The sequence below is a fragment of the Acipenser ruthenus genome, chromosome 18 (assembly GCF_902713425.1).
Source record: "Acipenser ruthenus chromosome 18, fAciRut3.2 maternal haplotype, whole genome shotgun sequence".
Taxonomy (NCBI): Eukaryota; Metazoa; Chordata; class Actinopteri; order Acipenseriformes; family Acipenseridae; genus Acipenser; species Acipenser ruthenus.
In genome coordinates, this window is record NC_081206.1 from 29,705,740 (window position 1) to 29,733,460 (window position 27,721).

At 36.2% G+C, this 27,721-nt stretch overlaps 1 protein-coding gene and 1 long non-coding RNA gene across 3 annotated transcripts in view; one reads left to right on the forward strand and one right to left on the reverse strand.

Annotated features, from left to right (window-relative positions):
• Positions 1-24,306, forward strand: LOC117424348 (probable sodium-coupled neutral amino acid transporter 6). Its single transcript, XM_058991941.1, has 16 exons — positions 1-289; positions 3,244-3,374; positions 5,194-5,267; positions 7,322-7,374; positions 7,856-7,895; positions 11,271-11,349; positions 14,249-14,334; positions 16,120-16,178; positions 16,373-16,438; positions 17,281-17,331; positions 17,531-17,610; positions 18,397-18,497; positions 18,987-19,111; positions 20,264-20,408; positions 20,656-20,750; positions 22,780-24,306. Exons 1-16 carry the CDS (start codon positions 197-199, stop codon positions 22,861-22,863), a joined length of 1,362 nt encoding a protein of 453 aa, XP_058847924.1. The 5' UTR covers positions 1-196; the 3' UTR covers positions 22,864-24,306.
• The window catches only part of LOC131698690 (uncharacterized), a 24,130-nt gene continuing 16,225 nt past the window's right edge, over positions 19,817-27,721 (reverse strand). For both annotated transcript variants that reach the window (XR_009307717.1, XR_009307716.1), the window contains exon 3: positions 19,817-20,134. This is a non-coding gene — a long non-coding RNA (uncharacterized LOC131698690). The remainder of the gene's footprint in view (positions 20,135-27,721) is intronic.

Consider the following 27,721-nt stretch of genomic DNA (forward strand, 5'->3'; position numbering starts at 1 on the left):
ACGCAGCGCAAGCAGCTGAGCTGAGCGAAAAAAAAAAGAAGTGCCGGTTGAGTTGAGATATGTGGAAGTACTCTAGCTAGTAGTTCAGCCGTATTAGGCTTCCCATATTACTTAGACTTAACGTTGTAGGGAGCTGGTATTTGTAATGTGTGTTTTCTGTGTAATTGTGTAGTTTGTATTTGTAAACTACAGGACAATGAATGACTACGAGGGTATAAACAGTGCGCAGCCAGACAGAACTAGTATTCAGGGACATGATGTTACCGAATCGGCGCCTCTGCTCGCGAATGTAAGTTTGTAATTATTAATTAGTTGAATTAGTTAACGCCTTTAGCATCAACTCCTCTGATCTTGTGACCTATGTAGTAGTAGTCCCAATTCCTTATTACTATATTAGTACTATATTACTATATTAATAATACTATATTAGTATTAGTAATACGACAATCAATCACACCTTTTGAGTTTGACTCTTGTTTTGCCCAGGAGTTTTATGTTTTCATTTTGTATGACAATGTAATTAACTTTAGCCCGATTAGCTCTAATCTCAGACTAACGGTAAGGACGACAAATTAAGTGGTAATTGGGGTCTGTGAAACCAAGCATTTTCTAAAGCATTTAAGCATGCATTTAATTGTAATTTAACCTGAACTGTGGGGTTGGTCCCCTTTGTCATATGACTTTTATTTGTGACTCTTTGGTAAGGTGGGAGAGTGCTTCAAAACTGGGTCCAGTGCAGTTTTCATCCTTTCTAAAAGAAACTCTTACAGGAAAAGGAAAGAAACCTATGTTTAATATGACATTTATAAAATCAAGCTGTGAACTTTGCACTTAAACAAAAGCTCAGTAAATAAGTCGCATTGTTTTGTTTGTTTGTTTCTTTTGGACGCTGGGCGCTTGCCTATCCCCTTCACCATCTCTGCCTATGACCTTTACCCCCTTGGTGATAGAAGGGTTTGCAAACACAAAGTGCATTTGAGATTATGTCTTCATGCTGGTATTTGTTACACAGCTGTAATCTTGGATTCCCAGTGAAATTGTGTAATGGTCAAAAAAAATAAAATAAAACATAAATAAAATCCTTTCACTGCTACATTGTTATTACTACTAGCTATATTACAGGCTGTGTATACAGTCATATTCTTTTGACCGAGTTTCATTATGGTCTCATAAAAAATAACCATATTGCCACAAATTTTATATTGACTCTCAGGCCAAATCTCTAGGAACCATTTAAGATCCAGACTTCATATTTCTACATTAAAATTAGCAGGAACATTATTTTGATTTTGCGGTATCAATGATAGAGATTATTCTATTTGAGATGTAGTCTTTAAAATGGGTACACTGCTTCAGTATTTACTGTGATTCTGCCTGTCACTAAACATGTTCATGGCTGCATTAGTTTTAATGTGCACCCATGGTCTATTTTTCATGTGGCCCATACAAAGGCAGCGGCAAAGCCTGCCAAGAAGTATGTTCTCACTCTGCTGACACCTCTGACATGCTCTTCCTGCAGGAAATTAAATTAATGCCATGAACATGACGCAGACAGTTTCTGAAGTTAAATTTCACCAAATGCATTTTACTGTAATGAATTCTACAGTAGTGTGACATTATTTTCCTGAACTTGAGCAGTACAGTACACTTATCGGTGCAATTTTTGTGTGTTTTTCATGTACATAAAATGAAAAACAAAATCATAAAAGATGCTCATGGAAGAGTATAAAACCCATGTTTAAGAATTATCTGTTGAAATAAATAGTACCTAGCTAAAGAAAATAATTCCAAAGGTATTCATGAAGACAAATACATTTTTTAAAAGGGCTGCAGGATGTATTAAGGTAATTATCGATTTTGCATAGCAAATAACATGGTGCATGCGAATGCAGTTACAAATCCTATTTTTATGGTTGCTGAACAGTTAAGCAAATTGGAGTTATGCCAGCAGCAGAAGAGCTGTAACATCTTTGCAGAAGGAAATTATATAGCTTTTAGCAAGAACATTACTCTTCTGTTCCAGGTAATCTTATTTCCTGGAAGATGCAGTTATACTCAGATTTATTAACACTTTAGCCCTTTATTCTGAAATTGATTCTTTGGAGCACAGAACTCCAAAAGATACAATGAGAACTCCTTAAATAGTATTTGAAATGTAACAACATGTTGTCATAAACCACACCGAGGAAAGGATATTACAAGTAACCACAAATCACACACTTCTTATAAGGTATCTTATCGCTGCTGTTATTTTTTTTTTTAAATCAATTTTTAAATATGCAATATGAGTGCTGTTATGAATGTACAACTTCTGACCTTTTTCTTAACTAATCAAACTGTTGTGTCACCTTCTGGTGTTACATTCCAGTGCTGTATTTTTAGATTAAGCTTAATAACGTACTTCCTTTTTCCCTTATGAGGTTTGACTTTTCTTTGAACCGATTAGAAGTTTCAAGAAGGGTTCATTATGAAATAAGTATCGGATCACTTTTTTAAATCAAACATAAATGTACAGTTACCTGTGTACAGCGTGAATGTGTCCTCTTTAGACAGATGGTCTTTATATCCAGGATGTTTTCCATGAAAACAAAACAAAAAATAATCGTCCTTCCATGCCCAGGGAAGATGGTTCCTACTGATATACGATGTTGATATTTAGAAGGGTATTAAGAAAAGCTTCACTGCATAAACCGTATGTAAATTGATATTGTCCTCTTGTTAAAATTGGCTCCTGGGGGGTTTAAACAGAGAGGCGTTGGAGATTGCTTGCCACTTTTTAATTAAGAAAATGAGAAAAGATGCCTTACCTACAATAAACCTGTAAAAGGCTTCAATTGATTTTTGCAAACTTCATGCAAGTACAACTCGGGATCAAGCTCAGGTATTTTAGTTTTGTTCTTGGTATAGGATCACCTGGGATAAATGAGGCCATTTTCACATAGCACATTCTGCTGCTATTTTCATCCACATTAAATGGACGTGAACCAAAAAGTCTTATATAGATCTGCAAATTATGAAGCAGTATATATATATATATATATATATATATATATATATATATATATATATATATATATATATATATGTTTGTTTATTGTATCTATTTTAATCAGGTCTAAATAGGCCTTTAGTGTTGCATACAGCCAAACAAATAACCCCAGCTTTTCTAGCTAGTTGATGCTTTTTATTTTGTAGTCCTGGTTTTTAAATATCTGTATAATACCATTTCCTACTTTTTTGCAGAGAAACCTGACCCAGGGATCCCCAGGGGCCTCATTTGGCTCCTCTGTGTTTAATTTGATGAATGCCATCATGGGAAGTGGAATCCTGGGGTTAGCGTATGCCATGGCCAGCACTGGGATCATAGGATTTTGGTGAGAGAGAGGGAAAGAGAGATTTTTTTTAATGCATTTGACACAGAGTTGTTTAAACTATGAAATGGTTTTGTAATGACAGAGGAAATTAAAGTTTTGACTGAAGGCTTTGTTCAGTTTGTTTTTCAAATACAGTACACATTTCTTTTGTCAACTTTTTTATCCTGTATATTCGAGTGAAGCTGCCTGAAGTCCTTCTAAGGCCAGTAATCGCTTGTTGGGCATGGTGCTTCTGGCTGCTATAATTGTTAAATCTGACTAGTTTAGCCTTAACCAAGTTTACATTGACTGACAGCAGATCCAGTGTAATCATTTAAGAAGATTTCCATGTATAGTATTTAGGCTTATTTTCCTCCGCTCAGAATCTTCCCAAATTAAATCATCATAAGAACTTAAGAAAATTTACGAACAAGAGGAGGTCATTCGGCCTATCTTCACTCGTCCAGTTCCTAGTAATTGATTGATCTCAACAACATGACTAGGTAACCCATTCCACTCTGTGGTAGGCTGCAGCACTAACTGTAAATGCTGGTAAGCTGCAGCTCTGTAAATATTGATATATTTCACCCAAATGTGGGCAAAATTAATTTAAATTAGCTTTTTTTTTGCTGTCTAAAAGTAACTCATCAAGTATTTGTTTCATGATTAAACTGAGACTCCTGTACTCACTACAAAAAGTAAAGTACAAATGTAGCATTTTTTTAAAATCCCATTCTTTGTGAAACGTTGTATGGATTAAAAAAAAAAAAAATCCCACTGGAAATTAGATGCAGCAATTTAGCAATCAGCATTTAATTATTTCACTTTCATTTATGCTTAGTGTCCATACATCTGTGACAACTCCAGCTACTGTATTTCAGTCATGGTGCAAAGTAGCTCTGGGGTCTCAAGTGAAATGGGTCTGCTGATCCAGACCCCATTCCTTGCGGGCTGTAATACTTCACAAACCTGTTATGCACAATTGGCAGTTCCTGTTCAGATTGAAAAAAAATAAATAAATGCTGCAGTCGATAACATTTCCAGACATAAACCAACCAACTCATGTGTCATTCAGCAGATCATTGTGACTGTTGCGGCAGGCCAGTTTAACATGTTATGTCAAATTTATAAAAGTATTGAAATGAAAGCCTGTCTGTGCCATATTATGGTCCACCAAAAATAAATAAAAAACACACTCAAGAATTCCGAAGATTGTAATGGAATCACACTGTTGCTTTTAACAATAAAGGATACATGATATGCCAAAAGAATATCAGGAGAATTGTGCCTGTTGTTCATGAAAAGCTTTCAGTATGGACTCAATTAATTTTCTTGTGACAATGACATCATCTGGCTAAGGTTCCATGGTCCACACCCTATGCTGTATAACAGTAATGTGCCGGTATGGTTTTCATAATAACTGCTCCAGGCATGTCACTTACTTAATCTCATAAATCTGATTAAATGATTAAAAAAAAAATGGTTGAGTGGACTTTCTGTTAGTCACCTCATTCATAGAAGTTGATTTGACTTTAAATAACAACATATTAAATGTTCATTCTTAGTCTTGCAGAATTTGAATAGAAAGAAAATAAAGTTGAAGGGTCATATGACATCAGAGCTAGATTTAAAACAAAAAAAGACCAAAGTCAGAGCATATCCACAGTCTTTTCCAAACCGGGTCTGCAAATTGCTTTATGTTTTTTGTATTGTGTTCCCTATTACAGGGCAGAAAGAAAAGTTATACAGGCTAAATTTTTCCTTTAATTAAACCCCATTAAGTCGTCTGACTTTGGACTTGAAAAACAACGGATAATTTGAATGTTATCTTTTTTTGCAGTATCTTGCTTATAATAGTTGCCAGCCTTGCATCATATTCCATACATCTACTTCTGAAAATGTGTGACCAAACCGGTAAGTGCTACAAATGAATTGCATATACTATAAAGATTACAAGAGCACAAAATAAATAAAATAGGAAAAAGGGAAAAAAAAACTGCAGTTAAAGATCTGAAAAACCTTTACACAGAGTTACAAGTGCATGGAATAGCCTTCCAGGTGAAGTAGTAGCATTTAAAACAACAATTAGATTCCTGATCGAATGAACAAACTCCTTTTGTTCTCAAACTGTTCTTACGTTGTTTTTTTTTTATATATTTTTTTTATAAAATAACACCAAGTACTTGTATGATTAAATGACCCTGTATAGGACAAGGATTAGGATCTTGAAAATTAAATGAGAGAGGTTTGGGTAAACTGCAGAGGATATCAGATCTGTGTATCTAGGGTATAAAGCTCCATCGTTCTTGTTTTCTTACTCAAAATAGAAACAGCAAAGCATCAAGTGTGACAGGTTATCGGAAAGGCTGGAACCTGAGCTAATGCCTTGTAACTGTATATTACAGCACTTAAACAAAGTATTCATTTTGAATGAAAAATAAACATATTTTTAGAATCACTTCCACAAAGAGCTTTAAGAAAAGAAAAAAAAAAAGATAATATAAAATAATAAAATAATAACGATTAAATATTGGTTATTTAAAACAGGCATGTGGGTTGTGTTTTAAAAAAAAAAAAATCCTGTATAACACGTTGTAATAAAAATACAATGTCAGACCTTTTAAGTTGACTTTTTAACTTGAAGGTTGTTTTCTATTATATTATTAGAATTTTTTTTTTTGTACTTTATTCATGATGCTAAATGAAAGTTCACTGTTGTTGTGAGTTTCTGTTAGCCCTGTTAGTTATACTGTAGAAGGCACTTAGCTTTATTCTGAACATTGGCTTTGACAAGAGGTTTATTTGAATAAAAAAAAAATACAAAACAGCTGTACTTGTCTCTAAATATAATTCTAAATATAGTATTTTTTTTTTTATATTATAATATTATTACTGCAGTAGAATGGAGTCCTTCCAATCCTTTTTTTAAACATGATTTCTTAATGTTTGGCACAAAATATGATATATTTTTGCAGCCTTATGTGTGTGTATATATATATATATATATAATGCATTAATTAGTTTAGCATTAGTCATATGTTCTGTGTTTGACAAAATAACTTCTCAGTTTAAGGTGCTTAATCATTACTAATAATATGAAAATGAAAAGAAAAACATTTAGTTGGCAGAAAAAAATAAAATGTGTTGCTCTAAAATAGAATAAATAATGCTTCTTTCAATTACTAATCATGGTTTTGACTACATTCTTCAGAGACCCTCATTGTTTCTTAAATAAGACTTGAACCGTTTGCACGTGGTCTGCGTTTGCTTTTCAAAACCTAGTATTTCATATGTTTTTTGTAACAGACAGTGTTTTTGGATGTAATTATTCGAAAAATAAGTCAGTGTGCCTGGATAGAAAAGCTGTAGTTTTACTAAAAGCAATCTGTGCAGATTGTTTAAAATAAATATGCGTAGACTGCTTTCTTTTTTGTTTTTATAATGTTGATGTTGGACTGTACGTTTTTGGTAAAATACAAACTGCATTTGGTTTTGGATTGGGTGCTTGTGGGGAATGAACGGATGCCAATCTCATCGGTCTCTGCATGGGACAGGTAGTATATAGACAGGAAGACAGGCTCATTGCCAGCCCCCCACCCCCACCCCCACCCCCACCCCCACCCCACAGTGATCTGCCAATGTCACCTTAATCTGTCCTGAAGGGAACCCCAATCTCCATACATCAGACTAGGTGTGCATGTTAATCAAATAGTGAAACATCTTTCAAGTCTGCCAATTGAGCTTGTTCTGACCTCTTATGGTGATTACTTGGCTTTGTGACATTTTCTTTTCAATTTGATGCACAGGCCTAAGGGATGGGTACTAATCTCTGGTTTACAGGTACCTTAAGTCCTAGATGGACAGTTGTTTGTTTGGATAAACCTTGTGTATAAACTAGTAGCACAGTTAAAACAGCAATCTTACTTTAATTACTTTAATTATTATTATTTTATTTTTTTTTCCTGCAGCCATTACATCTTATGAAGATCTTGGTCTCCGTGCTTTCCAGAAACCAGGCAAGGTAAATGTTATCGACCGTTAATTAATTAGCTGTTTTGCATTTGTTCTTCCAGTTTAATTATGGCCTTGGAGAGAAACATAGCCACAGATAGTTAACCCAGAAAACACAGCAGAAGCAGGAGCGGACACTGACAGGCAGCTGGTGAGGGTAAAGCTGCAGCTGCTTCTCTCATAGCAGGTGACTGCTGTTCGCAGAACACTAATGAACTTTATTGCTTTACTCAGTACAGCACCATCCTTCATATGTCAGGAATATGAAATGTTGAATATCAAAAATGAAATAAAAACCATTGGGCTACCCATTGATGCATATATTAGGAGGACAAGGTGGTATTTTGCATCTCTGAGCTACAACATTTTATTTTGCTGAAAATCCAGAAAGGAAAATAGTCTGTTTGTAATAATTGTATTCATTGAATCAAGGTCCGTTCCCAAAATTGCATGAAAACTGATAGCTGTAAAACATTTTAATTTTTTTGTAGGTTTTGGTTGCAAGTACTATACTGATTCAGAATATTGGAGGTGAGTTACTTTGTACATTTCTTAATAAAATAATAGATTGTTCTAGGTATTCTGTTGAGCATTTAAATTGAATGTTGTGTTGATTTTGATGTCTCTTTGTGAGAATATCTTTTTTTTTTTTAAATGCCATTTTTGATTATAAACTGTAGCATCCTATGCATTGAACATGAACTCAAACTGCCGTCCGGCTGCATGAAACACCGTGCATAGTAATTTGAAGTATGACACTTAAGGATACATTCATCTAAGGTGATAACTTAAATGTGTTAAGTTACTTTCTGCAGCACCCTTAAACGAAACTTAATGTGTTTTATACACTGCCCACTGAAAATGTTACTGCTGCATTTGTAACAACACATGTTTTAGTCTAATTACTTTTTCTGATATACAATGGCTCAATACAACCTCTAGCAATTTTTCTGCCTTTTTTCCCCCAGTTGGTTTGTTTTTTTGTTAAACTCCTTCCTCTTGTCAGTCGGCCTCTTTTCATTTTGCCAAGTTTGCAACTGTTCACAACCTCACAATTAACTCTTAAAATCACAAACTCTTAAAGCTCTACAAAGCAGCCCCTATGAGAGGGTAGCTTCTTTGCATACAAAGCAACATAACGTTCACGTAACTGCCGATAAAGTAAAACTGCTGGTTACGTTGCTCCTTAACAGAGATCAAATCACCATCTATCTGTTGGAAGAAAACATTTTAATCATACAAAAGACTTCTGCTAAACCCCACTGTTTAAAAATGCAATGTGTTTCTCACATTTGTATTACTGAACAGAATGTGGCTGATGCTGCTAGTACTGTTCACAGGCAATGCTGTCACGTACATCATCATCCCAGTAAGCCTCTGTAACCGGATATCAGAAAGGCATCCCGAAAAAGGTCACAGAGGTTGAACGTTTCAATAAATACATTTGCTGTGCACCCGCTGCTTCGCTCAGTTCTGCTGTTTTTTGAGAGCTGGATGAAAGACAAGCTGCCCGGAGAAGTTCTTTGTCCTTTATCAGGGTTTTGATCACTTAGTTCTCTGCACTGAAACACATGAAAAGGAGAAGATGGGGTCCCCTACGGTGATAAAAGTTCTGCAGAGATAACAACCCTTTTATTCCTTAAAATGTGTCTTTTCAGCTGGGATTTAATTAGGAAGTGTTGTGTAAATACTTATTTGCTCCGATGAAAATTGATAAGCCCATCAACTTTAATTAGTGTTGCCTATAGAGTAAATCAGCCATGTTGACAGTAGGCTTGTGTGATGCCCTGCAAACGTCTTTTTTTTTTTTTTTTGAAAGAGTGGAAACACTTGGCTTGAAGAACAAACACAGCACTTCCTCCCATGGTGCATTTGCTTGTCTAGGGATGGACAATTAATCCTATAAGAGCTTGTATAGACCCTAAGGGTGTTGAGAAGCAAGTTTCCGTTCTTCAATGAGATACACATTATTAGGTTAACATGAAGATATATAGACAGATAGATAGAGAGAGAATGCTTTACGGGGCTCAGACATAGACCACATTTATCACCTTAAGATTTAGCACATATGTGTGTATTTGTAACTTTTATGTATTTCTTTATTTCTCCTTTCATGCAATTATTGACATGCCATAAAACAGTAAGTAGGAGTTGCTGTGTTTGTGTTTGCATTATAGTTAGTAAAGAAATGCATGGAAATGTCTTCGGTACATCAACCTGTATTTACAGCCAAATAATACAAACTGGAGATTTTAAATGTGGTGAAATATAAACCGCATTTAATTTCCTCAGACTAATTTTAATATAACCAGCTTTCAAATTAAATTTGAGTATTAACATTGACTTGCCCATTTATTTAAGAAAAATGAACTTAAAATAGTTTAAGATCCATATATTTACTGATCTTTATATTAGGCAAACATTAATGTATAAAATTAGATACTTTTCGTATGTGTGTATATATATATATATATATATATATATATATATATATATATATATATATATATATATAATATATATATATATATTTTTTTTTTAATAACTTGATAAACAAATTATTTTGTTGTTTGTGCAATTCCTGTAACCGTAACAGTTTTATAGCAGGAAGTATTGTGTGTATCACAGTCAATTATAAGTATGTAATAAAATTGCTGTAGTATAATTGCTGTGGGCTGCAGTTAATAGTTTCTGCCTTGGTCTTGGGTAAAATCACAGATTAGATTACGAGCATACCCATCCCCATATAATATATTTCTTTTTTAAAACCCCAATTTTACCCAAGGAATTGCATGCTGGTAGACGCATTGTTATTGCCACTGTTACATCCTGAACCATTGATTTGGGAAGCTTAGAAAAAAAGCATATAGCCTATGGTTTGAGTAGTATATGGAGTAGAGAAGCACTAAATAATACTAATAACAAATATAGCTATTCTGTCTAGCAAAAACTTTGGCATGCGCTCCAAACGGAATGCCTTGTCTTACTAACACAAGGTAGAGGTCAGCATAGTTACAGTTTGATTAATGTGATGACAGAAAAATATGTTGTTTTTTTTAAATAAAAGGGCACATTGTTGCAGGTTTCTGTTTTACTTTTCTAATTTTCAGAATATAAACAGAATAGAGTACTAGAAATATGAAATACTATAATACATTTTACTTTAAGACCAAGTTTAGGAGTGAATTAGAAGAAATTTGAAATGAAAACAATTACAGCCTGAGGGATTTCAGTGACCAGTAAATGAAGCCTGCAGGCTGTAACTGCAATGAGCCAGGGCACGACACAGCTGTGCAATTCCACTTCGGAAACCCTGGGACTTTAAGTACAAAGAAGTGAATATTTCCTCATTTACTGACCTAGCAACTGGTTTTAATTTAGCCATGCTGTAGGTAGAAGTCAGTTTACATTAATGTGTTTTTTTTGTCGGCATTGGCAACAGGCCTCATTTATTACGTTCGAAGGCTTACTCATGTATTGCGAATGCCTTATACCTAGCCTTTCTTTCTTATTCTTTCTTTCTTTCTTTCTTTCTTTCTTTCTTTCTTTCTTTCTTTCTCTCTTTCTTTTTCTTTTGTTTGTTCTTTCTTTCTTTCTTGTGCATAATTCACAGGATTTTAATGAAAAGCTAGAGGAGATCAGATTACAGAGTTGGGGGGAAAAAATATTCTGGTTGCCATAGCAAGAAATACCTGGATTAGGACTGCGTTTTGCAGCTCAAATTGGAAGCATTACTAATGGGTTTGAAGTGATCAACAAATGTCTGCAATTCAATAAATCAAGCATACAGTCGTTTTTAAATTTGCTGACCGAGTATTATGGAGTAAAGGTCAACAATAGTTTGAAATTACGTTAAACTGAAGAAATAGAAAAATGATTTAATTTTGGTCTACTTATTATCCACAGCCATGTCTTCGTACCTGTTTATCATCAAGTCTGAACTGCCTACAGCTATTGCCGGGTTCCTTAGTGGTGACCAAAGCGGGTATGTAATTAATTCAATTGTCTGTCCACTGGCCGTTTAACCCCTATAATGCATGACTTAAATTGTGTAGCAGATGCCCAATGTAGATATCACCTTACAAAAATTGATCTTGTTGTAACACTGTCTTCACACTACAGCCCAGTAATAACCATTGAGGAATTTACGGTTTAATTTATTTGGTAACGAAGCAACTGTGGAACAGTAAAAAAAAAAACAATGCCCCATCCATAACTAACTGAGTTCTGAGAAAGCTAAAATAATTATCTTTGTTCTCTCAGTGGTGTTACGTTAAGTATTTTTTTAAAAAAAATAAATTTGTAACATATGTTCATGTATTACATTTGTACACTAAATATAATTTCCTATAGGAATGTATGTTTTTTAAAAAATGACTGAAATAAAATGTAATGTTCAAAAACACTGTTCAGTGTTCTGATCTAGTACTTGATTTCAGCCGTGTGTGGCTCCACTGCTGGGCATTAAACTCCTGGGGGACTGTACATTTTCAATATATTTTAAATACATTTTTTTTTATTATTATTTTATATTTCTTCTATGCACCACCTTACTGGTCATGTACATCATTTTAAACACTAATAAGTATGTACCCCAATGCCATCTGCAGGACACAATCCTGCAGCACTTGGGAACATTTTTGGGGGTTGCTGATGAAGGTAGGGGCAGGGAGGTCAACACCCCCAAGGCACTGTAACCTACTGCTGACAGCATAGGACTAAGCCAGTAGCCCCTCAAGGTTTGAATCCAAGCATAGTCACATCATCACTGTTTGACCTTGAGTAGAAATGCATTGTACTGCCATTGTCTTTGGGCAGAAACACGGCAGAGTAACCTTAGCATTAAAATGTGGGCTGCGAAGATCAATTAATGTGTCTGTGACTGAAAAAGCTTACATCAGCAGATATTAATATCATCACCTTTAAATTTAAACGCCTGCTCTGAACAGACCTCATTCCACTGTATTTTTATGTCTTGATCTTGATGTGTTGTTTTTTTTAGTTTAATGTTTTAAGACAGCCCTTAATACAACATACCTCAATGATGTTTGGGGCACATTAAACCTTAAAAGAACATCAAGCAGATGACAGGAAAACCTATTGTGTTTGTCATATTTGGCAGTCTTGTGTATAGTTATGTATACACAACACAGTGTAGTAGCTTTTTTGTTCCACATAAAAAACAGAACAGAACTTTAACTTCTTTGCAGTGCTAGTGTATTTTACTGCCATGGAGTCGAAGCACACCAGATGCTAATATGTTGACCTGTGTGTCAGAAAGTTTAAAAGTTATGTCCCATTTCTTCAGGGCAGGCTGGGGATAAAGCTGTTTACCTTATGTCGGTTGTGTGATGCGGTAGACGTTTTCACATTGCAATAGCACCTTTGTGAGATGGGCCCAAGCTTATAGTCAGATATCCTGAAGCCTTTAACTTCAGCTTCTAGCTCATCTTGAATGACATTAACTGGAGTTAGACACATGGCTTGCCTTTGGCTACTTGACCACTACCTGTAGAAACAAGGTTAGCTATTTATCTTCTACATGGGATCAGGGATTTAAAAAAAAAAAAAAAAAGTCAGTTGGGACACAGATGGTGGAAAAGTGTGCTGAAAGCCTTGCTGTTTTTGGCTTTTGGTTACTATACCCAGATCTGTTTCTCATTGCAGTGGTAATGCTTACTGATTGACTTGAGAAGCCGAGTGTCTTATAAATAGACTATAAATAAATAATAAAATAAGTAGAATTTATTTCATAGATGTTATACTCAACACTCACTGACTTTGGGCAGCAAGAAGTTGCTGCTCTAGAGTATAAAAAAACAAAACAATGTAACTATAGGAAGAATATAAATATGTTGGTAGCTGATTTGTATGTGTTTGCAGTTTGCCCAGTCTTTCTTAAGCTAGACCATGCCATCGGAAGCACTCTGGCTTTTAGTTAATAGGGTAACACAGAAGCTGCTAAGCTGCCAAGTTGGCGTCACTTTGTTTCATGATGTTGTTACAGCAGGTTTAGCATCTGAGTGGGTGATGCACAGATACACATAAACAACAAGCGAGATTTAATTTTACCACCAGCAGTGCCGGCGGAGCGAAACGAAGCGTGTCTTCTGTGTGTGTCATAACGTCAGTCTTCCCTCCAGATATACATCGTCAGGCCATTCCTCAATAAGGAAAATATTATCTGGCATTCTAGACATTTGACAGGAGGCTGTATGGTTGGCAAAATTAAGCTGTGCACATGTGAATTACATAATTGTTATGGTTTGTGAGTAAGCTCGTAATTTATAACACATGATGGGCTGTCTCACTGCATTTAGGAAAGAAATGAAGACACATTTTGAAACAGTCTGCTTTCACTTAAGAGCTTGGAGCATGAACATCTGAATTCCATAGCATTTGTCACACAGCTAAAGATTTTTATACCTATTATACGGTACCAGCCACAGCATGTACTGTACAGGGGTGATATTAAAAAAGCAGACGTGGTTCAGTTTAGAACAATATATTATTTAAGGATTAGGTTACAGCTACTCAGAAGAAAGCTGTTTGCTATGCAGATGTGCCAGACAGTGTTTTACCACTTTACTTTGCAGAAGGAATGAATAAAAGGGAACTGGGTTGAAAAAAAAAAAATGCTACAGCTTAAAGATGAGGTTTAAGATATTGCTTCCAAAAACTGATAAGCACTGTTAGGTACTATCTTACAGTTCTCAGTTCCTCGAGTATATTGTACCAGCTAACTGACCAAATGTACCTTTTAAACACATAAAATATTTTATATATATATATATATATATATATATATATATATATATATATATATACAGATTTAAAGAAAAGAGGGTAACTATTCCTTGTTGTACATTACTTTCTTATTGCAGAGACCCTTGGTATCTTGATGGAAGGACTATTCTCATTATCACAGCTGTCTGCATTGTTCTTCCTCTTGCACTTCTTCCTAAAATAGGTAAGCCAAAGTCATTAAAAATAATATTTGCATTTGGAATGAGGCTGTGGGTTTAGTGCAGAGCCTGACATTAGAAGTCTGCTGTAGGGGTTATTTTGACGCCTACTCTTCCTAAGTAGAGAAGATATGTTTATAAAGCACAGATATACACAGATCTCTTTGCTGATTCACATTATTTGATCCTTTCTGCAATTACAGCATTCAATGACACAAAATGCTATCTAAAAATCCCATTCATTTTGACTCTTCTGTGACCTATGAAAGCCCACCATGGTAAAATAAGAATCTTCATCTTGTATAGCATTAGAATATAAAAAAGGTGTATGTATATGTCTCTGTTTAACAATTAGCTATGTTCCTACTTGTCAGTGTAATTATAGTTTATGATTAATCAATGTAGATTAATCAAACTGAAGATTTTTGTGGATCTGTATTCTGCCTGTGGGGCTGTACTTTTCTTAGAATTCTCTACCCATCAGTCTAAAATAATTAACTTATAAGCTATATTGGAGTCTAAACTTGCCTAATATTTAGCATGTCAATGCAGGTGTTGATTAATTTTAATCTCTGCATCTTAATACTGTTTTTACAATTGTGTTTCTGTTGAGCTAGACAACGAGCAATTAACTGCTCTCTGTTTGTCTTTATAAATGGGTTGCAGATTTTTCAAGTTTCCTTCAAGAAGCAGTTCCTTTCGGCAATCAAATCATGTGAACTTGCATGAGTAATGCGAGTTAGTTTGTTTCTGTTCTCTTTTGTACAAGTGCCTATCAAGCAAGACTGTGAAATAGCACCAGTGGTTAGTAGCATATCTTTTTTTCACAGGCTCACTAGAATGTACTGGATGTTTGCTTGAATGAAAACCTTAACTAACATTAGATAGTGAGGTGTACATTGGCTATGTTTACAACTTTCGGCAACAAGAGTGGAACGTTCTTTTTCTAGAATTGATGTCATCGTACTGTCGTCATACTTTTCTAGATTTTGAAAATGTATTCCAAGTCAGAAACGCCTGGGGGGGGTGGCCAGTTTCAATTTGATACAATGAATATTGTTCCATGGGACGAAGTGCTTTCAAATTCAAGGAACAAATTGAGACAGAAATAGTACACTTCCTTCCTCTTTCCTGTAATCCCATTGCTCGTGTTAAATGTTTGTCGCTCAACTTCAGAATGAATAATGCAACGGCCAATAAAATTCAGTATCAAAAACAAACAAAAAACCGCCAACCAGGGAAAGAGCACATCAGAGCTTCCCCACGATTCTCAAAAGTACATTCATAGGAAATTCACAACAGATTTCTCTGAAAAATCTAAAAACAGGTTAATCTGTTTGTACTGTAAATCTTTTCATTTAAATATTTAAATTATAAAATACAATATAAAATCTACACACCTCCAGACTGTCACAGATAACCCATTGAAATCTCAGCGGCAAACCAATCTCCTTCTGTAGCTCAATCAATAAAGCATTAGTTTAAGGTCCTTGAGATCATAACATCAGATCTTGCTGTTGAAAAGTATTTTAGTTTTTAAAATACTTAGTAGTACAGTTCTTTGTTGAGTGATATCCAAAATATTAGCGTAGGCCCTCCTTTAATTATTGTAAAATGACACCCACTGGCGTGACACCGAGAAGTTTGTTGTAAACCCATGTCCTAATATAAAAAGGACAGGGTCAAGTGGATTTTTTTTAGGAATAGTAGCGCTACAATCAGAAAGCGCTGCCTCTATTTTTGTTATAAGCATAGCTATTGTTTGATTTGTATTTTATTTTTATCTAAAGGTTTTCTTGGTTACACAAGTGGCATATCTTTCCTGTTTATGGTGTACTTTGTTATTGTAGTAAGTAAACTATCCCTTATTACAACAGTTTTCTATTATGAGCTAAATATGTAAACAATTCTTGATTTGGGTCTGCTTTGCAAACACTAAAGTAACTAGCCATTGATGCCAATTTATAGAAAGATGTTAATATATTGAAGTTTGTGTTCTTTTTTTTTTTTTTTTTTTAAACCAGTTGTTTTCTTAATTTGCAGATCATAATTAAGAAATGGTCTGTTCCTTGCCCTCTTCCACAAAATGTTACAGTAAGCTACTCACAGGTAAACAAAACAACTATTGTCTAGTGTAAAATGTGTCCTGCCTCTTGCCTGTTCCCTGGACTTCAAAGAAATGGCTGCTCTTTTCAGACTGTAGTTGCTTCGTGAGCATGGAAGGCTAAAGATGTCCAAGCCCTGAATTGTCTCGAGGAAACCGTGCCAGCAAACCCAGTCAGGAGCTATTAAAGTGAGCGTGCACAGAGAGGGAAGGATTCTCAATTAGTTAGACCTCAGTCGCTTGCCATCTATATCAAAGATTTCCCTTTCTGGCTCAATTAAAGGGCTTTCTTTACCTACGTACAGAATGTGCATGTATTTAGACAGGACGTCTCTTTGAGAATGTATACATGAGTCCAAAGAGGACCAGGGCTGCTAGGGGTGGGGGTTGTAGCCAGAGCACTGGGGTTAGAAGCCCTGCTCTGAGGGTCATTAATGTCTGGAAAGCAGAGTTTGGATTAAGTGTTCTGCTTCAAAGACACTCTTAACGGCACAGTGCCACCACTCACCATTATAAGATATTTGTAGAGGGAGTATGTCCATGTAATCCTCAGACAGGAATTGACCTATGACTTTCTGTGTCAGAGGGGAGTATGCTGCCCACTTAGCCCTCAAGAAATGTATTTTGTGATTGCTTCAAGATTGCTTTATCCTGTCTGTAACCCTCTCCTGGGTATAATACTCGGATCAATCAGACCTGAACTAATAGTATGAAAGTTGAATGTGTGTGTGTGTGTGTATATATATATATAAGAAAAACATGCATATGTTAGAAATGTTGCCATTCAGTTTTTTCTTGCTACTTTAAAGATTGAGATTTTAAAAAATATGTTTTTCTTTTTTTTCAGTTTTCAAATTCCAGTGACTGTGTTCCAAAACTCTTTGCCATTTCCAGTAAGGTAAGGGACAACAATGTTTGCAACGATTTCAATTCTGACCTACAGTAGGTACTGTAGCAGTATGTCACAAAACCACCATCAGATTGCATCCAGTTCTCAAAACATGCCCAACTTTTCCATGCAACAGTATCCTATTAGGAATCTGGAAGAGCTACTGTGTAGAAGTTTATTTGTTCATTTTTCTTGTCCATTGTTTCAGAGTGCATATGCCATACCTACCATGGCTTTTTCTTTTTTGTGCCACACCTCAGTTCTGCCCATCTACTGTGAGCTTCGAAGGTAAGTCTTTAATGCAGCTGAATGGCATATAACATAACAGATGCAACGATTAGCTAGTTTAATAGATTTCTGTCATTAATCCCGGTCAGACAACACTGTGACCTCTGCTGTAGGTGTAAAGCGATCTGTACAAGCACAGGGGCAGTGATGTGAGAGATGCCCCTGCACTCTGTCCTTGCCTCAATAATGCATGTGCCTGTCTTGTTTTGCACTGCAGTAAATGTTCTATGTATCAGTTGCGTCATGCCCAAGGGGCCAGGCCTCCCTGCATTTTTTGCCCAAGCATTGTGTTACAGTCATGCTTTCATATTCATGGGGCTTTTTTTCAGTAAGTAAGACCAAGTATTTGCATTTCACACAAAAACACTGTAAACAATATGCATGGCTGTGCTTAAAATAATCCTGGAATAACAGTTAACACCATTAAAATGTGTATTTCAACGCACTAGCTCTGTACTACTCAAAACTGCAGTGGGGTGGCAAATGCTGTGTGTATTTTCTACTGATTTCTTTCAGAATTTTTCATGTCGCTCAGTAAAGATGCATTAAATATTTTTTTATGTCTAAATATATATTCAATTGTTTTTTTTTGTTTGTACAGTATGGAAGGCATTTGATTATTTTAGAAGACAAGAACCAAACAACTAAGTATTATAATCCAAGATCCCTCAATTCATGCTGTTTGTTCTTAGTTCTTGTAACAATTTCTCCCTTTGAAATATAAGAATCCATTAATAAACAATGTAAAATATGCCCCATTGAGTGATCTTACCATTTGTGTTGTAGGCCTTCAAAAAGCAGAATGCAAAAAGTAGCGAACACAGGAATCGCCTTCAGCTTTCTAATGTACCTGGTGTCAGCTATCTTTGGATACCTCACCTTTTTTGGTAAGAGTGGATTATGAACATTAAGTTAGCCTGTTTTTCCTTAAGTTTTCTGCACATTTAGTTATGTTGTGAGCTCATCCTGCTGAGATAGTTGATGTACAAAGTGATGGGAACAGGCTTTAAGTTACATGAACTTGAGCATCGGCTCAGTGTTCTGAGCAGTGATGAATAAGGCTGTAGCTATTGCCCTGGTCTTTACACATGATTTCCAAATCTGTTCCTCGTTAGCAACATCGCTATAGCTGTTCAGCCCGTGTACAGTATGGGAAAAAAAAAAGTATTTGCGCATTTACAACCCCAACAATAAGAAAGTGTATTAATATTAAGAAGGTCTCAAAACTTAGAAATATGAGCAATTAAAGAGTCCTTATTAAGGTTTTGTCTCAGTACAAAATACAAAACAACACTAAATGAATAATCACCACAGTGACTTGCAGAATTTCTTCATGTTAAATCTGAAATGTGATTGCTGTTTGTTTGTTACATCAGACGAGGTCGATTCTGAACTTCTCCAAGGTTACGGCCAGTACCTGCCACATGATGTTGTTATTATGACTGTCAGAATCAGCATTCTACTGGCAGTGCTATTGACTGTTCCTCTCATACATTTCCCAGTAAGTGCTGCCAAAATTCTTTCTATTCTAGTATTGCGGTTGTCTTAACATGATGGAAAGTATGTACAGCGCACAGCGTTTTGCAGACTTTAATTTTCCCTCCTCGTTGTGTGACAGATTTGTAGAGGGCTTGTTTCTGAAAAACCGCAAAAGAAAATATGACGTCGCTGATTTTAATTGTATTCCTGGAATCCCTAGAAAGTCAAAGGGGTCACGCTGCTTTGAAAAAGGAATGGTTGATTAGTGGTGGTTCATGGTTAAAACATTTCAAAGAAATTGGATGCTATTGGAAGTGGCATCTTCGTGCAGATGGAAGCATTTGCATGCAAAACAGGCTTAGCTGCATATTTTCTAGGTGAACCTTCTTCCTAGCCTTAGTATTACACACCCTTCCAAAACAAGGCTGTAATTACAATAATCATACATATGGGTGTACAGTTTTTGCTTAGCACTGGGGCCTTCACAGATATTGAGGTTTTTAACACGTTAAGAAAACTGACTTTGCAGTGGAGCCCAGGATCAAAAACAAACCTGTGGGACATTGGGTGAATTTTAAAATAGAAATGAGCAAAAAGAGTTAATAAAGCACTCTTTCTCTGTCCCTCTCTGATACTGAGTATCTGGTTACCTTGGATCGTGCAGTAGCAAAGCAATGACTTTCTATGATGTTTACAAAGTAAAACAGGTACATTCTTTAGTGTCTGGTTGGAGGTTTTATTAAACAATTCAGAACGAGGTTGAAACCAAAATCTGGCGTGGAATACCCTGCTTTGCCCACCCCTGCTCGAGAGCCATATTGATACACTTTAGAAAATGTGAAACATTCTTTATCTTCAAATTGGAGCTCTGATTTAATTGTTGCTGACAATGCATTGTTTGTAAGTAAAATCTCTGCAGTTCTTGGATATTAATTTGTTCTGTAATTCATCACCTTTTTTCTTCCCTTTCAAGTAAAGCCAGATCCAAGCTCTTAACCTAAGCCGTCTTTCTGAGGATTTCAGTGTCACAATGTTTGTTGTGGTCCTGCAAAGAACAAAACAAAACACACAAGGTTATATACTGGTGAGAAGTTAAATAAGCACAGTGGCGAAAGCTTGTGTTAAAATGTAGGTCTATTTAAGCGTTTTGTTCTGTTCTGTGACTACCCTGCAGGCAAGGAAGGCTTTCATCATGCTGTGTTTTCCTGGCCGTCCATTTTCCTGGCTCATCCACATTGTGGTCACCATTGGCCTTGTCACGACCATTGTTTTGCTTGCCATATACGTGCCAGACATTAGGAATGTATTTGGAATAGTTGGTGAGTATAATTTATTAAACAAATCAAATGAACATCTAGGATTTCTTGTAAATATTTTCCTACCTTATTCACGATATGCACACTGTCCTGCTTTTATTCTATGATGTACTGTAAGTCTGTAGTGAAGGATTTTGTTATTATTCATACACAGAATGTTTTTGTTTGTACTATTGTTATCTGTTTGAACATGGAAACCATCCTACTTATATATTTTTGAATGCTCTACTTTCTATACGTGTCTTTCTAGGTGCTACTACCTCAACTTGCTTGCTGTTTGTGTACCCTGGGCTATTCTACCTCAAAATTAGCAGCGAGAGTTTCAGATCATTACAGAAGCTATCGGTAAGTAGAGTACTGTAAAACAAGAACATTTCGTGAGCAAGAATTTGCTAATTTCGCGTTTATTAAAAATCCGCAAAATGAATGTGCCGTGAAATTTATTATTCATACACGTGCCGCACATTAAAAGAAAAAGAAGCGCAAACATTTATTGCAGCAAAAACGGACCTTGAAGGCCATTAGCGAAATTAAGTTGCCAAAAAACAATCCTGTTTTACAGTATTGAAATTGGAAGATTACAGGTATTCACTGGTTTATCTGTTTCCCATCGAACCATTATTATTATTATTATTATTATTATTATTATTATTTATTTATTAGCAGACGCCCTTATCCAGGGCGACTTACAATCGTAAGCAAATACATTAAGTGTTACAATACAAGTAATACAATAAGAGCAAGAAATACAATAACTTTTGTTCAAGCAAAGTACAAGTGTGACAAACCACAATTCAATAATACAGCAGATAATATTATTATTATTATTATTTGTTTATTTAGCAGACGCCTTTATCCAAGGCGACTTACAGAGACTAGGGTGTGTGAACTATGCATCAGCTGCAGAGTCACTTACAACAACGTGTCACCTGAAAGATGGAGCACAAGGAGGTTAAGTGACTTGCTCAGGGTCACACAATGAGTCAGTGGCTGAGGTGGGATTTGAACCGGGGACCTCCTGGTTACAAGCCCTTTTCTTTAACCACTGGACCACACAGCCTCCTATAGTAATAGTTACATCAGGATATGATTAAATACAAAATACTACAGCTTAAACACTTGGCAGATGACAGTATTCTGAAGTACAGGATTAAATGCAGTAAAATAGGGGGCAGATAAGAGCAAAATAAAGCACATTTAAATGAAGGGTGATGGTGTCCCAGGATACAAACAGAGGAGTTCTACAGGTGCTGTTTGAAGAGGTGAGTCTTAAGGAGGCACCGGAATGTGGTCAGGGACTGGGCAGTCCTGACATCTGTAGGAAGGTCATTCCACCACTGCGGAGCAAGGGTGGAAAAGGAGCGGGCTCTGGAGGCAGGGGAGCGTAGCGGAGGTAGAGCCAGTCTTCTAGTGCAGGCGGAGCGGAGAGGTTGAGTGGGGGTGTAGGGAGAGATGAGGGTCTGGAGGTAGCTGGGTGCAGTCTGGTCAAGGCATCTGTAGGCTAGTACAAGAGTCTTGAACTGGATGCGAGCGGTGATCGGGAGCCAGTGGAGTGAGCGGAGTAGTGGAGTAGCGTGGGCGAAGCGAGGCAGAGAGAACACCAGGTAGGGCAGCAGAGTTCTGGATGAACTGGAGCGGACGGGTGGCGGACGCAGGGAGGCCAGCCAGGAGGGAGTTGCAGTAGTCTAGGCGGGAAAGTACCAGGGCCTGGACCAGGAGCTGGGTAGCATAGTTGGTGAGGAAGGGTCGGATTCTTCGGATGTTGCTCAGGAAGAATCGGCAAGTGCGTGCCAGAGTGGAGATGTGCTGGGAATAAGAGAGGCAGGGGTCCAGGGTGACTCCGAGGTTCTTAGCGGAGGAAGAGGGGAGAGAGTGTGGTAGATTCCAGAGGAACAGAGATAGAGAGATCAGAGGAGGGAAAGAAAAGAAGATCACAATGCAGTACTTCAGAAGTGCTCAGCTCTCCTCTGTACCCTCTTAGAGTTGGTTAATTGCACAGATAAGGGCCACACAGACCTCACTTCAAACCTGCGTTCTATTCCTTTTTTTCTCTACAGCAGAACAGGAGTGAATATAGACAGCATAAGTGCTGCAGTTTGCTAATCTGGTGCTGATACACAGAGGCATTTAACATCCTGTTTGCAGTTAGATGGAGAAGTAGCAGTTCACTTTCCGCAGCACGAGATTATGGGCATCAGTCGGTAACAGTACTCATTTTGAAGAGTGTCCGCTGTCATTTTAAAGTCTGCTTTAACAAGGAATGGATCGACTTGAGCAGTTTAAAGCAGCTAAGGACATGTGTTTCTGATTTGCCGATTCCCTCTCTTATGTATGGCTAATTGTTTTTTTTTTTTTACTTTTACTGTCTTCACAGGCTCTGGCTCTCCTGGTATTCGGTGTGTGTGTTGGTGTGCTCAGTTTATCTCTAATCATTTCAAACTGGGTTGAGAGTCAGTAGCATTGCTGATGCATTATGTACATAGACAACACACTAACAAGTTTAAACATCTTAAACACACCACTGAAACAATATGCTACATACTCTTCAAAATCGGCTACATACGTTTATCCGAAAGTGTAATGATTATATTTTAGTGCTGGGATGAAAATAGACTTTTCATTCATTTTTAAAATTTGTACTTTTTATTATTTTTATTTCTTAGCAGACGTCCTTATCCAGAGCGACTTACAATTGTTACAAGATATCACATTATTTTTACATACAGTTACCCATTTATACAGTTGGGTTTTTACTGGAGCAATCTAGGTAAAGTACCTTGCTCAAGGGTGCAGCAGCAGTATCTCCCACCGGGGACTGAACCCACGACCCTCCGGTCAAGAGTCCAGAGCCCTAACCACTACTCCACACTTATTTTAAACCTGTACCCCACCAAAATACCTTTGAAAAAAGGAAGACGGTAATATACAGTCATTTTCTTTGTATGATACAGTATCTAATGGTATTCTAATGTAATATTCACTTAAAAATATATATATATTTCTTTGAATAAGAACATGGTTATTTTTGTTACATTTCAGAGAAAGTTAATTCCAGGATTTATACATTTGTTTAAATCTGTGATCTCAGATTCTATAAATTATGTGATCAGTATATACACATGCTGCTTGAAATCTATATCCATAAATTCCTACTGTCTTGACAATTTAGCACAAATTCATGTGGGTGTATATTTTGCCTTGTCCTTTCAGATGAGGACTGGCACAGTTGTCATTACAACTCCAACCAGTACTTTAAATTTATAGCATACAATATAAAGTGCAATTGCTTTTAAGTACACTGCACATTGACCACATATACTGTAAACCCTATTTTATAAGTGTGCCATTCATTTACAGCTATTTTCACTAAATCCATTTAATAATCTCTTAACTTTTACTGTCTACTACACCTGTACAACACAACAGTTTGGTTATGTGGTTTACAGTAATGCAATCCATATTCTCAGGGATTATTTTAATAGGTGACAACACAATAATGCTGTTACATGTTCTAAGAATATGTTCTTCCTGTGCAGTTCTGAAAACATTCTGTATGTAAATCTAAACTAGTTGCTTTTAGAAGACATCTGTAGTTCTGCTTCATTGCAATGAGGGCTGGCCCAATTAGAAGGGTAACATTGAGACTATTAACAAGGCATACAAACAGGCAATGTATTTGGGTGCTGGACTAGAACATAGCTTGAGCAGTCTCAATGAGTATGGTAAACATCAAGAGATTTGGATTCATAAGTAATTCCAATTTATTAAACACCTGTAATAGAGAGAGATTTTTTTTTTACTGAATTAAAAGGGATCATATTATAAATAGGATTTAATATTATTTTGAATATCACCCCTCCGCCTCCAAAAAAAAAGCATATTTATGTAATTAATATATATATATATATATATATATATATATATATATATATATATATATATACATATATATATATATATATATATATATATATATATACATATATATATATATATATATATATATATATATATAAATATTTATATTTTTATGTAATTTATATATAAATATAAATATTTTTAAGCGTGAGACATACTTTTGTAAGCATTCTACAAATACCTTCATTCGTAGGTGCTTAAATTCATACCTGCAGGATAAAGGCATGATTAGAATAAAAAGTGTACATGTGCAGTTACCTGCTTTCCATTTGGAAGTACTGTATAGCTTTTCTGCAGCCTAGGCCATTTACTTGTTTGGTTAGGAAAAATCTGCAGATGTTCATCATGGGGTCTATTCAGTTAATCTAACAGCGTTTACATATTTTAAAGACACAAATCCCTAACTGTGTGCACCACTCGCACAGTCTGACCATTTGACTTCTTAACCTTGTTGCACAAAGAGCCTTATTATTGAACAGCAGCAGTATCTAGACCAGTGGTACGCAACTCTGGCCCTCAAGAGCCAATCCAGTCCAGGTCTTTACTCCAAGAAGGTTCTAATGTAGTTGAGTACCACTGATCTAGACCAATTGAAAAGACTCTGCTGAGTGAATTAAGCATTCCAAAGCCTGGGTAATATAACCTGTTTTTAAAATAAATTGAATATACTTCTGCTTTTTTTTTTTTTTTTTTTTGCACATTTTGTGTTGTGGTGGCATTGTTTGTTTGTCAAACAGGTTACGTAAAGGAACAAACACCACTGAGCAGGAGTTGCTTTTATGTATTTAGGAGAGCGATGCCAGAGCACTATTGTGGACCTATAATTTGTTCTTATGTTTCTTGTAATTGTAACACTTGTGCCTTGTTACGGTATATTGATTATGGTGCTGTTAAAAAAAAGAGTTGTTTGTATTTAAATATAAATGTTTTAAATCAGCTATTGTGTTTTTGTTTTTTTTTTGGCAGAAATGCACATGCAATGTGCATATTGTGATTGTAAATATTTCCCATATATATTAATGTATTATCACTTCCCTATGATTTTGTATAGAATGTAGATACCCTATGTATCTCTTGAAGGAAAAGATCAATAGAAATTTTCAGTAATCTGCTTCTGATACTATTATTATTGGTCATAGCGAAATCACCTGGAAGGGGTGGGCTAGTCATTAAGTGATTAGAAGAAGCTAGCTCTGAAGAGGTTAACAGTTGTTTTATAATGTTTAATTTGTATTTGCTATTATAAGCATCTTCTGTTGCGTGAATGCTTCCTCTGACTGTGCTTTACCAGCAGCAGCTGCTGCATACTTGGCTTTCAGAGAGACAGGGCCCTGACTGTGCCTGGCATCCCTCTGCCGTCACACTCCGGACTTAATCGCGTCTTTTTGAGCATTCAGGGACAGGACCGCAGCCAGGAGACGCCAAGCCGCCCTCTGCACCTGGTTTAAATTTAAAGCTTGTTTTTACATGATGTCACAGTGTTATTGTCAGCACTCTAAAGGTCAAGTCTGCTTTTATTATGGGAAGGCAGGTTTAACGCTTTTGGAATGTTTCCAAACGTCGGAGGGAATCCTTTTGTGTTGACTAAATGAGTGCTGTGGCAATCTTAAGCTACGTCAAATTGAAAAGAAGGGTTACAGGTACATATATATTGTTGTATTAAGTGTATGTAAGAGGTTGTTGGGCCTCTTTAAAATTACTGTTTGAAAGTAAGTGAGTAGCTCGTTAAAAATAATACTGTAGGTCACAGGTTCAGATTCCTTTTAGGGCAGAACTAATGTACAGTCTGTATACCAACAGCACAGCATTGTTAGAGTCCTGCCAAGGCATTGGTTTAACCTCAGTTTATTGTTCTCCAGGGCTTCTGCAACATGTGTCTGCATTATTTCTTTTTAGAATAGTGGGACAATAAAGCGCCATCTAGTGACTGGAAGATGTAATAAATATAGAATTGTCTCCACTGAGACCTGCTGTATTCTGACACACGTCATTGGCTGATTCAGATTACAGCTGCTGTTTAGCAACACACACACACACACACACACACACACACACACACACACACACAAAATAGAAAATGGTGTATTAAAAAACCAAGAAATAAAAGAGTTCTGTGGATTCTTGTTAAGCTCTGTCTGTGTTGGTGTGGATCCAGTCCTTGCGTGATTTCTATAGGTTTGGTCTTATAAGACACAGTAATTGCATCATTATTGAGGTTGTTATCCCATTAAACAACTGATCTTTCAACTCTTGATAGTTTCTGTAAAGACGGATTTACATTTGTTTTCAAAATACTTACATACATGACTTGGGGTCATATTTTTCTTTGTGAAATCCCCACTTAACTGTCATGGCTTGGGAGGAAAAAATTAAAATTACTGTGTTCAAGAGTGTCTAACAGGCAATTAGTGGTAAACTTTTCATCATGGCAACAGCGGGGATTGATTTTTACTGTCAGAATCTCTCACAATCCCTGTCAAACCAGTTTAATGCAAACGCATAAATATATTATGGACTGTATTGATCTTATCCTTGCTTTTTTCAGCTAGTTTTCTGCTTTTATTTTTTTTTACCAACCGCATCCATTTAGCACTGTATGTAAGGGACATACACTAAAAAGTGTTGAATCATTCATATAGTCTTGCATGTCAAGTGGTGCTAGACAATGGTCTATGGATTATTTATGCCGATTTCCATGCTTTTTGAAGCAGATGGGAAAACTTTCCCCTGAAACCTGAAAGAAAATCCTATACAACTGAGGTCCAGAATCGAAAAAAACTGTTTCAAAGCGGGTATCAGGTACCAGAGGTTTTTACTGCACTAACTTAAATGAAGATTCACAAAAAATCTGAAACTTGTCAAGAACGTAATTTAAAAGCAGTTGGAGTATAAGTTTCTGGTCATGTGTAAGTGGGATCCAACAATTGTTTGTTTTTCAACAAAAATGGGGCACTAAGTTGTTTACTCTTAAAACAATTCTAAAAAAAAAAAGGTGTATAAACATGAATGACTTCTTTGTAATTGACTGACTATCAGCTAGAAACATTAGGTGATGTTGAGCTTCATGCATTTGTTTTCTCTGGTTTAGTTTATAAATCCAGTTCTAAGTTGAATTGTATAAATAGCGTCATGCAATAACAGTCGATGGACAGTGTAGTAGTCTCTTTCTTCCTTTTCATGCTGGGAAAAGTCCAGAGGTTAACCTCACCGCACTGTACTGGGGTGTGTGCTGAGGCCCCTTCCACACAGCCTTTACAAATGTGCCGTGCTGTCATGTAACCGGGCCGGGGAACATACTGTTACAATTAAAAGTCATAATATCAGAATATACATTTTGAAGACACAAAAAACCCTCGCATAAGATCTGACTGGAGGGTTTAGCTCCCCTTGTGCTCTTA

Bases quoted from the DNA above. Each gene is read 5' to 3' on its own strand.
- LOC117424348 (XM_058991941.1), top strand. From the start codon at position 197: ATGAATGACTACGAGGGTATAAACAGTGCGCAGCCAGACAGAACTAGT. The intron at 16,179-16,372 runs GTAAGTAAACTA...CTTAATTTGCAG, and splicing joins TGGTGTACTTTGTTATTGTA to ATCATAATTAAGAAATGGTC. The intron at 17,611-18,396 runs GTAAGTCTTTAA...TTTGTGTTGTAG, and splicing joins ATCTACTGTGAGCTTCGAAG to GCCTTCAAAAAGCAGAATGC.